Source organism: Calonectris borealis, chromosome 28 (assembly GCF_964195595.1).
Source record: "Calonectris borealis chromosome 28, bCalBor7.hap1.2, whole genome shotgun sequence".
Classification (NCBI taxonomy): Eukaryota; Metazoa; Chordata; class Aves; order Procellariiformes; family Procellariidae; genus Calonectris; species Calonectris borealis.
The window spans coordinates 4,590,593-4,607,283 of record NC_134339.1 but is presented as its reverse complement, the minus strand read 5'-3'; the positions used below and the strand labels follow the sequence as shown (position 1 = coordinate 4,607,283).

General features: G+C 65.0%; 1 protein-coding gene across 1 annotated transcript; it reads left to right on the top strand.

Moving 5' to 3' along the window:
• Window positions 1-699: 699 nt before the first annotated feature.
• Window positions 700-10,147, top strand: ANO8 (anoctamin 8). Its single transcript, XM_075175590.1, has 18 exons — window positions 700-799; window positions 3,618-3,728; window positions 3,914-4,046; window positions 4,134-4,272; window positions 4,599-4,695; window positions 5,164-5,280; window positions 5,357-5,484; window positions 5,713-5,874; window positions 6,099-6,251; window positions 6,339-6,465; window positions 6,560-6,615; window positions 6,706-6,780; window positions 7,042-7,185; window positions 7,547-8,218; window positions 8,317-8,508; window positions 8,587-8,718; window positions 9,059-9,169; window positions 9,288-10,147. Exons 1-18 carry the CDS (start codon window positions 700-702, stop codon window positions 9,963-9,965), a joined length of 3,327 nt encoding a protein of 1,108 aa, XP_075031691.1. The 3' UTR covers window positions 9,966-10,147.
• The last annotated feature ends 6,544 nt before the right edge of the window (window positions 10,148-16,691 follow it).

Below are 16,691 nucleotides of genomic sequence, written 5' to 3'. Positions count from 1 at the left end.
CCCGCCCCGGGCGCTCCAGGGAACAGCCTGACCCACGGGGCTGGGCGCCGTGCCGGGGCGGGGGGACACGGGGGGGCACGGGGGGACACGGGGGGTGGGGGGGATGGGGGGGATGCCGGACAGCCCCGGGGCCAAGCAGGGCAGAGGGGGGTTGGGGATGCAAGGGGCAGCCCGGGTGGGGCAGGGGGGGAGATGCTGGGGACGTGGGACAGTCTCGGGGGGGGATGCTGGGGACATGGGCCAGTCTCGGGGGGGGATGCTGGGGACATGGGCCAGTCTCGGGCGGGGGATGCTGGCGACGTGGAACAGTCCCGAGGGGGGGGATGCTGGCGACGTGGGGCAGCCCCGGGGAGGCGGGCGGGGCGGGGGGAGATGCTGGGGTCGGGGCAGGGCCGGCCACCGGGATGCTCCGTGCCCCTCCCGGCGGGGTGGGGGGGAGCCGCCGCCGCCCCGCTCCCCGCAGGACCACCCCACGGGGCGCGGCCGGACACGCGTGGCCGGTGCGACCGGCGCTGAGGAGACGGCGGCCAACCAGACAATTAAAGGGGCCGGGAGCGCGGCGCTCCGCTCCGCCGCCTTTGTCCCTCCTCCCGCCCGGCGGCGGCGGCGGCACCGGCCCCGGCCCCGGCCCCGAGCCCGGAGCCGCGGCGGCCCCCATGCACCGGCCCCCGCCGCCGAGCCGCCGCCGAGCCCCGCACCATGCCCGAGCCGCCCGTGGCAGCGCAGGACGGCGACCGGCCCCGGCGGGCCCCGGCCGGCGAGGAGCGAGTGGAACCGGTGGCCCCAACCGGCGTCCTGGGTAAGGTGGCACCGGGCGGGGGCGGCCCCCGCCGCCGGGGTCGGGTCGGGGCTGCGGGCGGCGGCTGCGGGGCGGCGGTGGGGGGGCCGCTCCCTGCGGCTCCGCTGCGGATGTCGGCGGGGCTCGGCCGGGATGCGGCTCCCGGGCGACGCGTGGGGGGGGTCCGTGGCCCCGGTGGGGCAATGAGCACCCCCCGGGACGGCTCCGTGCTCCCCCCAGGACAGCTCCGTGCCCCACTTCGGGGTCCCGTCCCTGCGCCCCCACAGGGGTCTGTGGTCCTCCGGGGATCGGGGCTGTTCATTCCCCCGCGCGGGACTGGTCGCCCCCCCCGTGCTCCCCACGCACAGCTCTGTGTCTCCGAGGTGCCAGTGACCTCCCCAGCATTGTGTCCACGCTCCCCCCGTGTCACCTCCGGGCCGTGCAGCCCCCCGAGAAGGTCCTTTTGCCCCCCCCCGCCAGGACAGGCCCACGCACCCCCAGACTGGCTCCGTGTCCCCCGGGGCCGGGCTGGGGCAGAGCTGGGCAGTGGGTGCAGGGCAGGGGCTTTGGGTTGGGGTCCCCAAGCTGGGGTTGGGGTCCCCCCCGCGTGGCCCCAGGAGCAGGTGACGTCCCCATGGCCATGGCCGGGGCGGGTTGGGGTCCGCAGGGCAAGGCAGTGCAGGCAGGGCCTGCTGCCCGCCGCGCAGCCGAGAGGGACTCCTGCCTGCGGGAGGGTGACCCACTTTTGTGTGTGTCCCCCCCCCACCCGGGACGCGGCCGCCCGTGGCAGGCGGCATCACCGCTCCCCCAAATGCCTCCTTCCCCGGCAGCCGCGGGCTCCGCTCGGCGGTGGGGCAGCGACGTGCCCGTCCCCGGCACGCTGCAGCTCCCGTGACCTTATCCCGGCAGAGCCAAGGTGAGCGGCACGGCCCCGGCGTGCCGGGGGAGCGGGTGGCCGCTGGGATGAGCGGGGAAGGGGGGACGCAGGTCTCGGGCGTGGGCTGGGATGCTGCGGGGCTCCATCCCCGCGGTCCGTCGGCAGACCCCGTGTGCTGGTTTGGTGATGGCACCGGGTGCTGGGAGGGGGCTGGGGGGCCGCTCTCGCTGGCAGCGGGGCGAGAGGGACCCCATGGTCGGAGCAGGGCGAAGGTGGGGTCCGGCCCCCCATGCCCAGCCAGGGTGGGGGGGGCAGGAGCGGCGCTGGGGACCCCTCTGCGGCTCAGCCACGTCTTTTCCCTTGACCTTGGGCAGGAAAAACCCTCCTGCACCCAGAGCCGAGGCCTCGGGGTGGGCACCCACCTTGCGCACCCCCCTGGCATCGCCCCGGTTTGCGTGCTGGCGCACACGCGTGTGCAGGCTTCGCCGGCTGCTTTCGCCGCTGCCCGGCCGTGCCCGCCGGCCGGGCCCCCGCGGTGCCCCCGCCCCACGCTGCCGGCTGGGTTACACCGGCAGGGTGTAAATAATTCAGGGTGGGTGAGCTCACCCTGCCGGTGTCGGCGAGCTGCCCGGCCAGCGCGGCCGAGCCACTGCCGCCAGCACCGGGTGCCCACCCCAGCACCCCGGCAGCGCTGGACCCGAGGTGCGGGATGTGCCCCGGGGTGCAGGATCGGCCCCGCTCCGGGGGCGGCTGGCTGGCAGCCTGGCGCCGTCCCCGGCTTTCGCCCACGGTGCCAGGACAGGGCGGCCTTTCACAGCCCGGCGCCGCGGCCCCTTCCCGACGGCGGCTCAGGCGATGAGTTTGTTGGGTCTCAGCCTAGCTGGCGGGGGGGGCCTGCTCTGCTCCCCCAGCCCAGGGGGGTCCGGGGGTGTCCGGAGCCGAGGTGCATCCCCTGGGATGAGCTGCCGGAGCAGGTTTGGTGTTTCCTGTTTTTCGGGGCCGGCAGGTCCCGGTGCGAGCAGCGTTTCCGGAGCCCTGGGACCTTCCCAGCCCTGGGGCAGCCGGAGAGGCCGTGACGTCCCCTGGGCATTGCATCCACCCGCCCCATCCTGGCTCTGCCACACTGGCTTAGGAGGGGAAACTGAGGCAGGGAAGTGGCTGGGCACGCTGCCGGTGTGGGGCAGGGAGAAATGGGGTCCTGCAGGGGGCCCCCCCCCGGCACTCTCAGGGACCCTCATCCTGCCCACCCTGCCAGCTCCGGGCAGCGTTTTGGGATGCGCCCGGTCCCCGTTTGCCCCGAGAGGCGCGATGGGGACGTCGGGCACGGGGACCACGTGTCCTCGCGGCGTGGGCACCCCACAGCAGGACAGGGGCTGTGTCCCTGCGCTGGCCCCCACCGGAGGGTGGCAAGGGGACCCTGGGGACCGTCCCCATCCCACCTCACCGCGGCGGCGCGGGGCCTCCCCGGGTTTCCATGGAGACCGGCTGCTTTTTCGCCCTCCCCATTTTTCCTGCCGTTTCCCATCTCCCGGAGCCGCGGCCCTGCCGGATCCCGGCCCCGCCGAGGGGCTGCGGGCAGAGGTGAGCGGTGGGGGGGGCTGCCCGGGGGCACCCCGGGGCACCCTGCAGCAGCCGGCACCCCAGGGGTGCCAGGAGGCGTCGCCAGCTCCTCCCCGGCAGCTGTCGGGGCCTTTTTGGGCACCCTGAGCTGCCGGAGGAGAAACCCGAGCCGGGGCCAGCGTCACCAGGAGCGGGGCCATGACCTGCTGCCATGGCCACTGCTGGGGACAGCCACCGCCGGGGACACGCCGAGGGTCCCCGCACCCATCCCGTGCGCCGGCAGTTGAGTCGTTGGTGCTTCGGGGTCCGGTTCCCAGTGCTGAGGGTGGGGGGGTGCCCCGTGGGGTCCCGCGGCTGCTCACCCCCTCTCTCCCTCCCTCCATCCCTCCCTCCCTCCGGCAGATAAGCTCTTCGGGAAGCGGCTGCTCCAGGCCGGGCGCTACATCATGTCCCACAAGGCCTGGATGAAGACGGTGCCCACGGAGAACTGCGATGTGCTCATGACCTTCCCGGGTAGGGAGATGCCCGGGGTACCCGGGGCGGGGGCTGGGGCTAACGGTGCCGGTTTGGAGCACCGGGATGGTGGCACGGAGCTGCAGTGGGGACGGGGGACGTGGGAGGGATGGGGACCGGGACGGGCTGTGCTGGGAGACGTGGACACCGGGGTCCCCGCCGCGGTGCTGACCGGCACCATCCAGACACCACCGACGACCACACGCTGCTCTGGCTCCTGAACCACATCCGCCTCGGCATCCCCGAGCTCATCGTCCAGGTCCGGCACCACAAGCACACCCGCGTCTACGCCTTCTTTGTCACCGCCACCTATGAGAGGTAGGGTCCCGGCCGCGTCCCCAGCCCCCACCGTGTCCCCCACTGCGTCCCTAGCCGGGTCCCCAGCTGCGTCCCCTCTCCCCGCAGTTTGCTGCGTGGGGCCGATGAGATCGGGCTGCGAAAACCGGTGAAAGCCGAATTCGGCGGGGGCATGAGGAGCTTCTCCTGCGAGGAGGATTACATCTACGAGAACATTGAGAACGAGCTTTACTTCTTCACCTCTCAGGTGAGATGCGGAGGGATGCAGGGCAGAGATGCAGGGATGCGCGGATGCAGGGATGCGGGCATGTGGGGATGCAGGGCAGGGATGCGGGGCAGGGATGCAGGGACATGGGGCAGGGAAGGCAGGTCCTCTCTCCCTCCCCGGGTGAAGAAGGGGATGGGGAACCCCAGCCCAGCTGGGGACCAACCCAGCCATCCCCCAAGCTGGGGACAAGGCGGGTCCGGGGAGGGGACAGGACAGGGGCTGGGGATGTGGATGTGGCGGGAGAGGGGCTGGGGGCCGGGCAGTGGGACCATCGCCCTGGGCTCAACCCCGCTGCGGTGCCGCAGGAACGGCAAAACATCATCAGGTACTGGCTGGAGAACCTGCGCGCCAAGCAGGGCGAGTCGCTGCACAACATCCACTTCCTCGAGGGGCAGCCCATCAGTGAGTACGGCGCGGCACGGCGCGGCACGGCGCGGCACAGCGCGGCACGGCGCGGCACAGCGCGGCACGGCACGGCACGGCGCGGCACGGCGCGGCACGGCGCGGCACGGCACGGCACCGCCACCCCACTGTCCCGCTCCCTCTGCCCAGCCTGTGCCCAAGCCGTGCCGTGGTGGCCCTGGGGGACACAAGCCCAGCGAGGGTCCTCTGTCACCCCGTGTCCCCGTCCCCAGGGCTGTGTGCCGGACAGGGCGGTGGGCGCGCGGTGGCTGTGCCGTGCTGTGGCCGGGCAGTGCCAGGATTGGGCACAGAGCCCCGATGCGCCACGGTCACCCCAAACTTGTCCTCCCTGTTGTCCCTGCCCCAAACCCCACCGTGCCAGGGCCATCTGGGGACACGCATGGGGGGGCCGGGGTGGGCTGGCAGCGTCCCCGCAGCCCACCCCTCACCCCGTACCCCGCGGCGCAGTCCCGGAGCTGGCGGCCCGCGGCGTCATCCAGCAGGTCTTCCCCCTGCACGAGCAGAGGATCCTCAAGAGGCTCATGAAGTCCTGGGTGCAGGCGGTCTGCGAGGCCCAGCCGCTCGGTGAGGTGTCAAGGGGGTGGCGTGGGGGGGGGTCTGGGGGTCCCAGCCCCGCTCACGCCCCCCTCGACCCCCGCAGATGAGATCTGTGATTATTTCGGGGTGAAAATCGCCATGTACTTCGCCTGGCTGGGCTTCTACACCTCGGCCATGGTGTACCCCGCCGTCTTCGGCTCCATCCTCTACACCTTCACCGAGAGCGACCAGGTGAGAGGGGTCGGGAAATGGGGTATATCCCGCATTTGGGGGCCACGGCGGGGGGGTCCATCCCTCCTTGCTCCGGGCTTTCCCTATCATGCTTTAATACTGCAATTGCTGGGAGCTGGGAGGCTCCCGAGCCCACGGTGGTGGGGCTGGGGCTCCCCAGGGCTGCGGGGGGCCGTCGGGGCCGGGAGGGGACCGACCCCGGTGCAGTTGGTGCCATCCGCCCTGCAGACCAGCCAGGACATCTGCTGCGTGGTCTTCGCCATCTTCAACGTCATCTGGGCCACCCTCTTCCTCGAGGAGTGGAAGCGCCGTGGGGCCGAGTTCGCTTACAAGTGGGGGACGCTGGACACCCCGGCCGAGTCCATCGAGGAGCCCCGGCCCCAGTTCAGGGTGAGCCCTGGGGGGGTCCCTGGGGCTGGGGTCCGGCTGAGCTCCCCCCGACCCCCATGAGCCACCCGGGCTCGGTGCAGAGGACTGGCACCTTCGCGACACCCCCCACCCCTGCACCCCGAGTGGGTCTGCGCTGGGTCCCACCAGCGCTGGGGTCACGGAGGGATCCCGTGGGGCTCCCCACCGTGGGGAGGGTCACACGCTGCCGTCCCCCTCCCCGTTAGGGCATTAAGAGAATCAGCCCCGTGACCAGCACGGAGGAGTTTTACTACCCGCCGTGGAAGCGCCTGCTCTTCCAGTGCCTGGTCAGCCTCCCCGTCTGCCTCGCCTGCCTCTCCTTCGTCTTCCTCCTCATGCTGGGCTGCTTCCAGCTCCAGGTGGGTCCTCATCCCGCCCGCGCCGGGCTGCCAGCCCCCTCCGCGCTGACCCCGTCCCTGTCCCCGTCCCTGTCCCCGTCCCTGCAGGAGTTTGTGCTGAGCATCCAGGAGCTGCCCCGGATCCTCCGTTTCCTCCCTAAAATCGTCCTGGCCGTCATCGTCACCGCCTGCGACGAGGTTTACAAGAAGATCGCGTACTGGCTGAACGACATGGGTGCGTGGGGGCGGCACCCGGGGGTGCTCCTGGCAGGGCTGGGTGCTGGGACCCCCCCGAGCCCCACCCTGACCCCCCCTCCTTTGCTTTGCAGAGAACTACCGCCTGCAGAGTGCCTACGAGAAACACCTCATCATCAAAATCGTCCTGGTGAGAGAGGGCCGGGCAGCCCGGGGGGGCACAGAGGGGACCGGGGGGGTCCCGGCAGCCACCCCGCACTCACCCCCCCCTCTCCCGCAGTTTCAGTTTGTAAATTCATACCTGAGTCTTTTCTACATCGGTTTCTACCTCAAAGACATGGAGCGGCTGAAGGAGGTGAGGGGCCGTGCCCGGGGGCGGCGGGGCTGGCCTGAGCCCCCCCGGCATCGCCCGGACGGACAGACGGATGTCCTCGACCCACCCTGCCACCGTCCCCCCCTCCGCGCCCTCCCGGGGGGCCGGTGTCCCCGCATGCCCCCGCCGCGGTCCCTGGCTGCTGCGCTCCCGGCCGGAGGCTGCGCCGGGTCCCCAGCTCCTGCTCCTGCTCACGGTCTCTCTCTGTCTGTCTGTCTGTCTGTTCTTCTGTCCCTTCCGCAGCTCCTGCTCATCTTCTCTCTCTCCCAAAGCCTCGTGCGTCAGCTCAAAGAGGCTCTCCTTCCCTTCATCCTCCTCCACCTCCACCTCTCTCTCATCTTCTTTAAGGGCCTCCTGGGCTTTTGCTGGAGACTGGGAGTATCCAAAGTAGGAGCGGGGAGGGGGGGGCCGGGCATCCCCCCACACCCCACCCCTCGCACCCCACCCCGGGACCCCCACTGCCCCCGGGAGCGAGACGGGCGTCCCCAGCCCCGACTCTGCTCCGGCTGGCGGTGGCACACGCGCCGCCAGCGCCGCTGAGGTCCCATCCCATCAGTTGTCACCAATGGGGGGTCACAGGAGGGGGGGGGGACACCAGGCTTGGGTGTCCCGCTCTGCCGTCACGGCCGCGGAAAGGAGCAGGGACCCCGCGGGGGCAGGCGATGGGGATGCAGGGACACCCCCCCCCACACCCCGGCTGCTGTCCCCCCTCCCCGGGTGACAGCGTGCGCCCCGTGTCCCCGCGCAGATGCTGGCCACGCTGCTCATCACCCGCCAGTTCCTGCAGAACGTCAGGGAGGTGTCGCAGCCCCACCTCTACCGCCGGCTGCGCCGGGGGGACCTCAGCCTCCGCAGCCTCCGCCAGCTCGCCCACGCCGTCCTCCGCCTGCTCGTCCCCCGCCACCGTCCCCCCGTCCCCCCCGAGGGGTCGCGGGGGGAGAAGAAGTGTCTGAACGGGGGCTGCGGGGTGCCGGAGGAAGAGGAGGAGGAGGAAGAGCGGCGTGAGTCGGACTCGGAGGAGGAGAGCGCCCTGGATTGCGGGTTGAAGCTGAAGAAGGTGAGCTTCATCGAGAAGGCGGAGCGGCGCGGCGGGGAGCCCGGCGGCCCCGAGGACGAGAGCTTCCTCGAGGAGGGCAGCCCCACCATGGTGGAGAAGGGCATGGACCCCGCGTCCGTCTTCGAGCTGTGCGAGGATGAGGAGGAGGCCGAAGGTCCCCCTGGCAGCCCGGTCAAGGCGACAGAGCCGGCGGTGGTCCCGCGGGCCGGCCGGAGGAGGCGGGCGGCTGAAAGCCGGGAGGAGGAGGAGGGTGAGGAGGAAGGGCGGAGGCGCAACCGGGCGTCGTGGATCGACCCGCCGGAGGAGGACTACTCCACGCAGCTGACGCAGGCGGAGGTGGAGAGCTGCATGAAGAAGTACGAGGTGAGCAGCCCCAGGAGGGGCACGGGGCTGGTGGGGTGCGGCGTAACCCCCCTCCAGCCCCATCGCAACGTGCTTTTCCTTCTCCTCTTCCTCCCCAGGACACCTTCCAGGACTACCAGGAGATGTTCATCCAGTTCGGCTACGTGGTGCTCTTCTCCTCCGCCTTCCCCCTGGCCGCCATGTGCGCCCTGGTGAACAACATCATCGAGATCCGGAGCGACGCCTTCAAGCTGTGCACGGGGCTCCAGCGTCCCTTCGGCCAGCGGGTCGAGAGCATCGGGCAGTGGCAGGTGGGCTGGGGGGCGGGGGGGGCCTGGCGGGGGTCCCAGCTGGTCGGGGGCTCATCCCCGGCACCATCGCTCTTGCAGAAGGTGATGGAGGCCATGGGCGTCCTGGCCATCGTGGTCAACTGCTACCTGATCGCCCAGTGCGGGCAGCTCCAGCGCCTCTTCCCCTGGCTCAGCCCCGAGGGAGCCATCATCTCCGTGGTGGTGCTGGAGGTACGGTGCTCGCGCCCGGGGCTTGCACCCGCCGCCCGCTCCGTGGCCGGTTGTTATTGTAGGGTCTCCCGGGGTGGGACAAGGTGTTGTCTTGGCTCAGACAGCCAAGGGCCCCCTCCGCGGATGGGGTCTCAGCCCTAAATCCTTGCTGCAACCCCAGGCAGCTCCCTGCAGGCTGTGGGTGCTGCCGAGCAATGCGATGGGGCCCAGAATCCCCCCCGGCTGTTATCGGAGGGTCTCTCTGGCCCCCCATCCCTTGCAGGGTGCATTTTGGGAGGGGTTCGCCATGCCCACGGGGCCGGGGTGGGGATGCTCAGCCGGACCTGCGTTCCCCCCGCAGCACTTCGCCCTGTTCCTGAAGTACATCATCCAAGTGGCCATCCCCGACATCCCCGCCTGGGTGGCCGAGGAGATGGCCAAGCTGGAGTACCAGCGCCGCGAGGCCTTCAAGGTAGGTGATGGCGGGGTGGGACCCTCCCTGGGGCCGAGCACGGAGCTGGGACCCCCTGTCCCCGGGGCGAGTGGGCTCCCCGAGGTGTCCCCGGGGCTGACGTGCTCCCCGTTGGCAGAAGCACGAGCGGCAGGCGCAGCACCACTTCCAGCAGCAGCAGCGGCGCAAGCGGGAGGAAGAGGAGCGGCAGCGGCACGCCGAGTACCAGGCCCGCAAGGAGCGCGAGTCCAGCCGCGACGAGGCCAAGCCCGAGGCCGCCGGGCAGGACCCGGCCCATGAGAAGAGCCAGAGCAAAGGGAAGGGCTCCGGGGGCACCTCGCACGGCTCCGACAAGCCCAAGAGACCCAGCTCCCTCCTGGCCACCAACAACGTGATGAAGCTGAAGCAGATCATCCCTTTGCAGGGCAAGTTCCTCTCCGGGGGGGCCGGGGCCGGCAGCACGGCCACCGCCAGGTCCCCCCAGTCCCCCACCGGCAGCGAGAACAAACTCCCCGGCTTCCTCAGCTTCAAGTTCCTGAAATCCCCTGAGACTAAGCGGGACGCGGGGACAGAGAAGGTCCAGTCGCCCACCAAGCCATTCAATCCCGGCAAGCTCTTCAACTTTGGCAAGTCCGAAGGGGCCGGGGGCAACGGCGCCGTGGCCACCGCCTCCCCCCAGCCCCGGCCCGGCTCCTCGGCGGACACGGGCGAGCGGCCGGTCCCCAGCAAGTCCCATCTCAACGGGGCGCCGGAGGAGGGGGGCCGAGAGGAGCCGGAGAGCCGGGCGGAGGAGGAGAGTGGGGGCTATAAACTTTAACCGGACTTTTTGGGGGAGCGGGAGCGAGCTGGGCTGCCCGCTCCCTTCTCCAGGCAGCCGCGGACACGGTCACCCTCTCGCCTCCCCTCGCCGTCCCCGCCGCAGGGAGCGCAGGGCTGGGCTGAGCCCGCCGGGTGCTGGCGCTGGCCCCTCGCTCTGCACCGTCCCCCTCTGCCGCGTCCCCTCGCGTCCCTCCAGCCCCTCCGCTGGGACCCGCCGCCACCCCGGCCCCAGCTCCGGCGGGGGTCCGGCCGCATCCTGCACCAGGGACAGCTGAGCAAAGCGCCGGCGGTGCGAGCAGCAGCAGGGTCTGGCCGCAGCCTCGGATGGAGCATCCCGACAGGTTTCCCTCCTGCGCCCCTCCGCAGGCTCACGAGTGGGAGATGCCCCGGTCCGGCTCTGCACCGTGAGCCCGGGATCCCGGCCACCACCTCCGCAGGAGTCGGCACGGGGAGATGCCGTGGTCCAGCCCGAGGAGACGCAGGGGAATTCGGTGCTGCCAGATCCACCAGGACCAGCCCGCCGGGCTGGGCACCAAGTCTCCGATCGCGGAGGGACGAGACTGCGGCACTCGAGGGAGCGGCGGCGAGAGGAGCCCGATTCACCCGTGCCTACAGCCTCTGCCGTACAGCCATCGCCCGGGGTCCCGCCGGCACCGGGGCCGTGCCCCGCTCCGTCCCGCTCCCGGCAGCCTCCGCGTGGATTCCTTCCCAGCACCGGGATGTTTTCCTGCCCAAAACCTGGACGGCCGGGAGGGAGGGGGGTGAGCGGCGAGCGCCAGCCACCTGGATTCCCACGCACGGGCAGCATTTCTTGCACTAAAACTGAAACAAAACCCAAGGCAAGGGACTCTCTCCCCTTCTTCGTCTGACGGCTCGAGGCGGCGGAGGCGAGAGCTGGCACCGGTGCCGCGGTCCGCAGAGCCCGGCCGGGTGTGGGCAGCGGCCCCGGCAACTGCAACGCGAGCCGGGATGGTCCCTTCCCCTCTCCCCTTTCTTATTTCGTGGAATTATTTCGCAATAAGGCACTCGCAGACGGAGGTCACGCCGGAGCCCGGGAGAAGGACCGGGGCTGGGGGGGGGGAAAACGCGAGCTCTCCGCAAGGGCAGGGTGGGGGGGTGGGAGCAGCTTCGCTTCTGCCGGGGCGAAGGTTTTGCCGTCGCTGGGTCTAGTCTTAGTGCTTTAACAGCCGCCGTCCTCGCTCCGGCTGTGCGGGGAGGGGGCTGCGACGCGGCTGCTCCTCGCTTTTCAGCGGCTCTGCTCGGTGCTGCTTCGCTTTAGGGGCCAGGCCAGGGCGGTGGCACCCCAACACGGTGCCCACGGGTGACCTGGCTGGGGACATCCAGCCCTGCCAGCTCCCTCCTGCCCCTCGCCACCAGCTCTGCTCTCTGCCCGCCAGCCACCAACCATTTCCAAAGCAAGCCGGGGAGAGGCGGGGGGCTGCCGGGAGCCGGGGGGACGCCCGGGCGGCCGCCCCATCACTGTGCCTGGTCCAGGCCCGGGCGGTCAGGGGGGGTCTGCGCACCCCTCTCTCCCCAAGGCCTTGGGCTGTAGAAAACGTCAGGTTGTTTTTTTCGCCCCCCCGTCTCTTTCCAACGTCATGTAATTTGTTTTGGTCTGTGAATCAAGCCATTTTATACAGCAATAAGGGCAGGAGAGGGCAAAGGCTTTATCTGCTGCTCCGCTCACCTGCGCTGCCAGCGCGGGAGCCGAGGTGCTGCCGATGGCCCAGCGCAGGCAGGGGGACGCCCTCCGGGACCAAGGGCACCGTCCCCCCCGCTGCAGCGGGGACGAGACCCCCGTGTTGGCTGGGGACAGCCCTGAGCTTTGCTGTCCCCAGGGCTGGCTCCCCGCAGACAGCCACGGAGGTCGGGCAGAGCCCTCTCCCCGGGGCATAGGGGGCCGCTGGTCCCCCCTCGCCCCCCCACACCAGCCCTGCCCTCTCCTCGGGGCGAGGAGCGGAGGATGCGGGAGAGATTTCTGGGGCGAGGGAAAAAGGGAGCGCTGGGAAACTGGGGCACACAGGCCCTCGGAAACCCAGCGAGACCAGCCCTGGAGCCGGAGCAGCAGCGCGTTAAACGGTGGGAGGAGAAGAGACCCCAGCCCGGCTGGGGGTACCAGGTAACCCGAAACCCCCACCCCTGCCCCGGCTTGGCACCCTGCCGCACCGCTGCTGCCCTGCCTGCGCGCACCCCGAGGTCAGGCAGGGCTGCAGGCAGAGGCGCAGAGCGCTCTCCCTTTCTCCATCTCGTTTAGTTTCTCCGTTTGGGTTGGGCTGGCCAACTGTTGAACACAGGCTGGTCTTTGAGGGAGCTTCCGTTATCCCGTTGCCCTCCTGAGAGTAACAGTCCGGGTACCATCTATTCCTGCACCGCCTGCCGGAGGAGAGGGCAGGGTCCCGCTGCTGCCAGGACCCCGCAGGCCAGGGCATTTTTAAACATTTCTCTATACCAAGTATTTCTACACGCGGCCGCCTGTCTGGTATCTCACTCTTCCGGGCAGTTACTGTACGAAGGAGGGAAGAGTTCGGTTGTTTTGGTTGGGTTTTTTTGTTTGTTTGTTTGTTTTTTTCCTCCTTGCTGTGTTTTATTTCTTTGGAAATTAAAAGAAATTAAGGGGGTTATTTATTTCTTTTTAATTTATTTTGTCATATTTTTGTAAAACCTGCAGAAATGCAATAAAAATATATTTCAACAAGCCTGAGGCGTGGGCTAAATTACTGCCCGCAGCTGCTTGCGCAGCACATCTGCTCAGGGGACAAATCTGAGGTCTCCTGTCCCTAGGGAAGGTGGAAGGGGACGTTAGGGACGCCGTCACCCTTCACAGTCCTCTAACGCAGGGCAAGGCTCCAAGACAGCGACACAAGGACAAGCCCCACCGGTGCGGTTCGATGCCAAGCGCCCTCCGGCAGCCACACCACAGCTCTCACGCGTATTGTCAGGTAGAGGAAGAACGAAGAAAGTTATAATCCTCTAAATTCTGCAAATTTATTATACACAGTATCAAACATGGAATAGTTTAAAAATAAATGCAAAAAATCCAATGGCCATGACATTCGACCAACAGTGTATTTACAGTCACTCCACGAGGGCAGCCCTTCTGCCAACATGCGGCTTTTGGGAAAAACCACCTTCTCCCAGCCCCACAAGACAATATTTTTGCAAAAGAGGAAAATTCAAGCTGAAAAGACAGGTTGGAAGTAACACAGACTCACAAGCTCGACGCTGCATTGCAAAAACCAGCCTGGGATTATGTGTGCGGAACGGACCGGAGGAGTTAAAAGCAGCTGCGGACGACAGAAAGCTCCGAGCCGCTCGCAGACACTCAGCCGTGATGCGCGACCAGCCGAGGACGGGGTAGTTTAACTAAAAACGCCCAATAAAGCCTGTTAATGGCGCACTGCGCGCTGATTAATAAGAAATGAATGCGTTTGGAAATCAGCACAACCGTAGCCCAGAGCACGCGGTGACTCAGCTCTGACCATCCATTCAGATTTCCTGCTATTCCTTACAGTAAGCGATCAGTCATCCCACGTCCCTGCGTCCCCGAGAGCCGTCGTTAAGGGACAAACCAGAGCTAGTCCTGCTCTCCACCAGCTCGCCCCGCTGCCTCGATGCTCCCCAGCCCCTCACCCCTTTTCACACTCACAGATGCACGCTGCTTATCAAAGCAGGGGAGAGTATTTGACCTGTTAGACTGTCCAATATCACATCTCTCAAAAAAAATAAAAGCACTGTGCGTGTTTAACAGCAACATCCCCGGGATGACAGCACGGCGATGCACTGAAGAGCGAACAGGGACGAGTCGTGCTGGGGATGTTTATGGAGCTGGTAGCAACGAGGCAAAGCGAAACGTTACTGCTAGCTGCTAGCCAAATAAAGTTGGCTTCGGTCTCGAAGGCGAGGAAATTAAAAGCAGAGTTACAGCACAAAGAGCACAAATTACCATCCTCGTCGTGCACGAGGCAGCTGTCGGGCAGCTTTGCTTTCCTGCAGGGCTGGCGAGCCGAGGAGCGGGGCCGTCTCTCGCCTGCCGAGGAGCAGGAGAGCAGGCGATGACCTGTGGGAAACCTCGTCTGCAACCGCAGCGTTGGCAGCAGCAAGTGCTGGTCCCGCAGGCGTGCCCTGTGTCACCCAACCGACTCAGCCAGCCACCTCCCGTACGAAAAAAATCCTGATTTGAAATAGGGTCAAGTTTTAACTGCGCTGCCCTTCGATCTCACCAGCTGAATACTTACTTCCAGGTTTACATCAGCAAAACTTGGAACTCTACCACAAAGGTTAAAGCCACCCAGAGTCCTCAAAAAGCATGGAAGCCAATAAAGCCAGTAAGACTTTTTTTTTTTTAATGCCTAGAACAACCCAACTCTAAAATCACACACGTAGGGAGCCTTAGTTCTTCATATTTGGGGACACACTAGGGAAGTTTTGCCTTTAAAAACAGAATCTCAGTGTTAAAGAGAATTTGAAAGCTGCTATTTCATTCCCTTGTTTCAGTTACGAAAATGTTCTTCCCTGCAGGCCAGGTTCAGCCCTTTCAATATCTAGAAGATGGTTTTTTTTCCCAGTAGTTAAAAAAAGATGAGGTTCTAGAATTCCCATCTCCTCCTGGACATTAAGCTCTCAAGATGACACACATCTTTTATAGAAAATATAACTCTGCTGCCAGCACACGGGTTTCAGGACGAGCTCTGCAAGCCGATGCTGTGACAATAAGTCATTTAGTGTAGGCTGGACGCGACCATTAGACCCGTAAGTAAGCTGTCAGCCGGCACAGCCAGTCCACCTGGGTAGCCTGCTGACTCAGCCTTTTCGGGCGATTACTAGCAGCAAACATCCCAGATCAGCTGTTAGACAAGACCCCGGGGCTGCACTCTCCGCTGTCAGGGCACAGACACTGTGAACCAGCAGCAGAGAAACCCGAAAGCGCAGTCAGCACGGTATGAAGGTCATTCTGTGCTTAACCAAAGCCATGATGCAATACCCCCTTCTGGGCACAGCGGCCAGCACATCCTCTGCACCGCTCCCAAAAATACCCTTAGCTGCTCCCAGGTAAATGCAACCCTCTCTTCTTTAAAGAAAAGGATCTCCCACTCTCTGTTACACGTCAAAAAAATGTAAGACAAAACCTGACGTAGAGAGAGATCAGCTGGAACCCCTCTGGTCACGGTCAGTGCGTCGCACAATTCCTCTGCTGCCAGGCTGATGTCATTAATCATGGAAAACAAATTGGTTTTCTTATTACAGATATGCAGGTCTTTTTAAAAATCTTAAAAACAAAAAATGAAGCTAGTGGTATACAAACAAGCCAGGAAACGGTAAGCGGTGACACAGCTGATAGCTGCAGTGTCAGAAAAAATCCAAGACTCCTGTTTAGTCTTTGCCCTTAAGGCCAGTGTCAAGGAGCTCACCAAAAAATAAAGCTTTGAAGTTACACCCATTATAACTACCTAGTATAGAGTAAAAATTTTAAGATTAATGTCCAGCGTGTTCAAAATTCGCCTCATAGGAAACAGCCCAAACGCCGACAACTGAACTGCTGCACAAGGCACGCGCTGGAGAGGGAAGGAAACCCATTTTCCAGCCGATCCTACTCCAAAGCCAGCTTCACAGCCTTCCCCGCGCAGAGCTGCCGGTACCACCCCAACTGCGCGCACGGGGAGTTCACGAACAGCTTGGCACATTTACCAGGATGACAGAAGACAGCGTTCGGGTTAAGCGTGTCCTTTGGATTCATCACAACCCGGCTCAGCAACCAGCTCCCAACACTCATCGGGACGTGCATCCCAGACATCCAAACCAGTACATTGCTGGTGCTTCATGTCTGGCCAAGGCTAAGAAAACAAGTTGTTTTTTTTTTTAAAAATCAGATCTAACATATCTAAATGGTTCTAAAAGCCTGTCCTCTTACGGTGAAATGCACCTAAAAGCATCCTCTTAGTGAAATGCACCTAAAAACATCCTCTTAGTGAAATGCACCTAAAAACATCCTCTTAGTGAAATGCACCTAAAAACTTCTGCCCACCTTAAATACTCCTGTGGTAAAGAGTTTAAACCCACGACAGCCTCGGTCCAAGCTGAGTCGCAGCCTCAGGCAGATCGGGAGCTGAGCAGCTCCCTTCCTCCCCTCCCAGTCTGGATCTCCATCCCACCGCTCCCTGTTCTTTGTAGCACAATGTAGTTTCAGGGCTTGTCAAAAACTTTTGCAGATGCTTGCAAACTCCATAAGCTTTGCTAACAGTCCTCCACAGCTTGCCAGCTCCGTACAAAAAACAAACCTTCCAGCCACAGGTTCTGCTGCATTTTGCACTTCCCGGTATTTATCGGTTGGAAGGGACCCTGGGAGGTCGCCTCCAGCCTCCTGCTCAAAGCACGGGTGATACCGAACAGCTGCTCAGGGCCTCGTTCGTTAGGGTCTCGAAAAACTTCCAAGGACAGAAAGAGGAAACACCTTGAAAGCTGAACATGCCAAGGTTACCTGACTGAACATTCCCCGACAAAATAAACTGACCCAGCAAACTCCAGGAGTCAACCATCAACATAAACAATGAACGCAGACTTTGCTGCTCAGACACAGTCACCCGTGAATTCACAGCAGAGGACAGAACATGCTCAAGTCTATCCTTTCTTTCAACATTTTCCCATCTCTAACTCTTATGTGAGCATTTTTTGTTACTACTTCTCCCCTAAAAAAAGAAGTGATCACACGCTATCAAGAATTAACCTA

Coding starts and splice junctions, on each gene's coding strand:
- ANO8 (XM_075175590.1), top strand. CDS start 700: ATGCCCGAGCCGCCCGTGGCAGCGCAGGACGGCGACCGGCCCCGGCGG. Junction 4,696..5,163: donor CCTCGAGGGGCAGCCCATCA/GTGAGTACGGCG, acceptor CCCGCGGCGCAG/TCCCGGAGCTGGCGGCCCGC. Junction 5,281..5,356: donor CTGCGAGGCCCAGCCGCTCG/GTGAGGTGTCAA, acceptor CGACCCCCGCAG/ATGAGATCTGTGATTATTTC.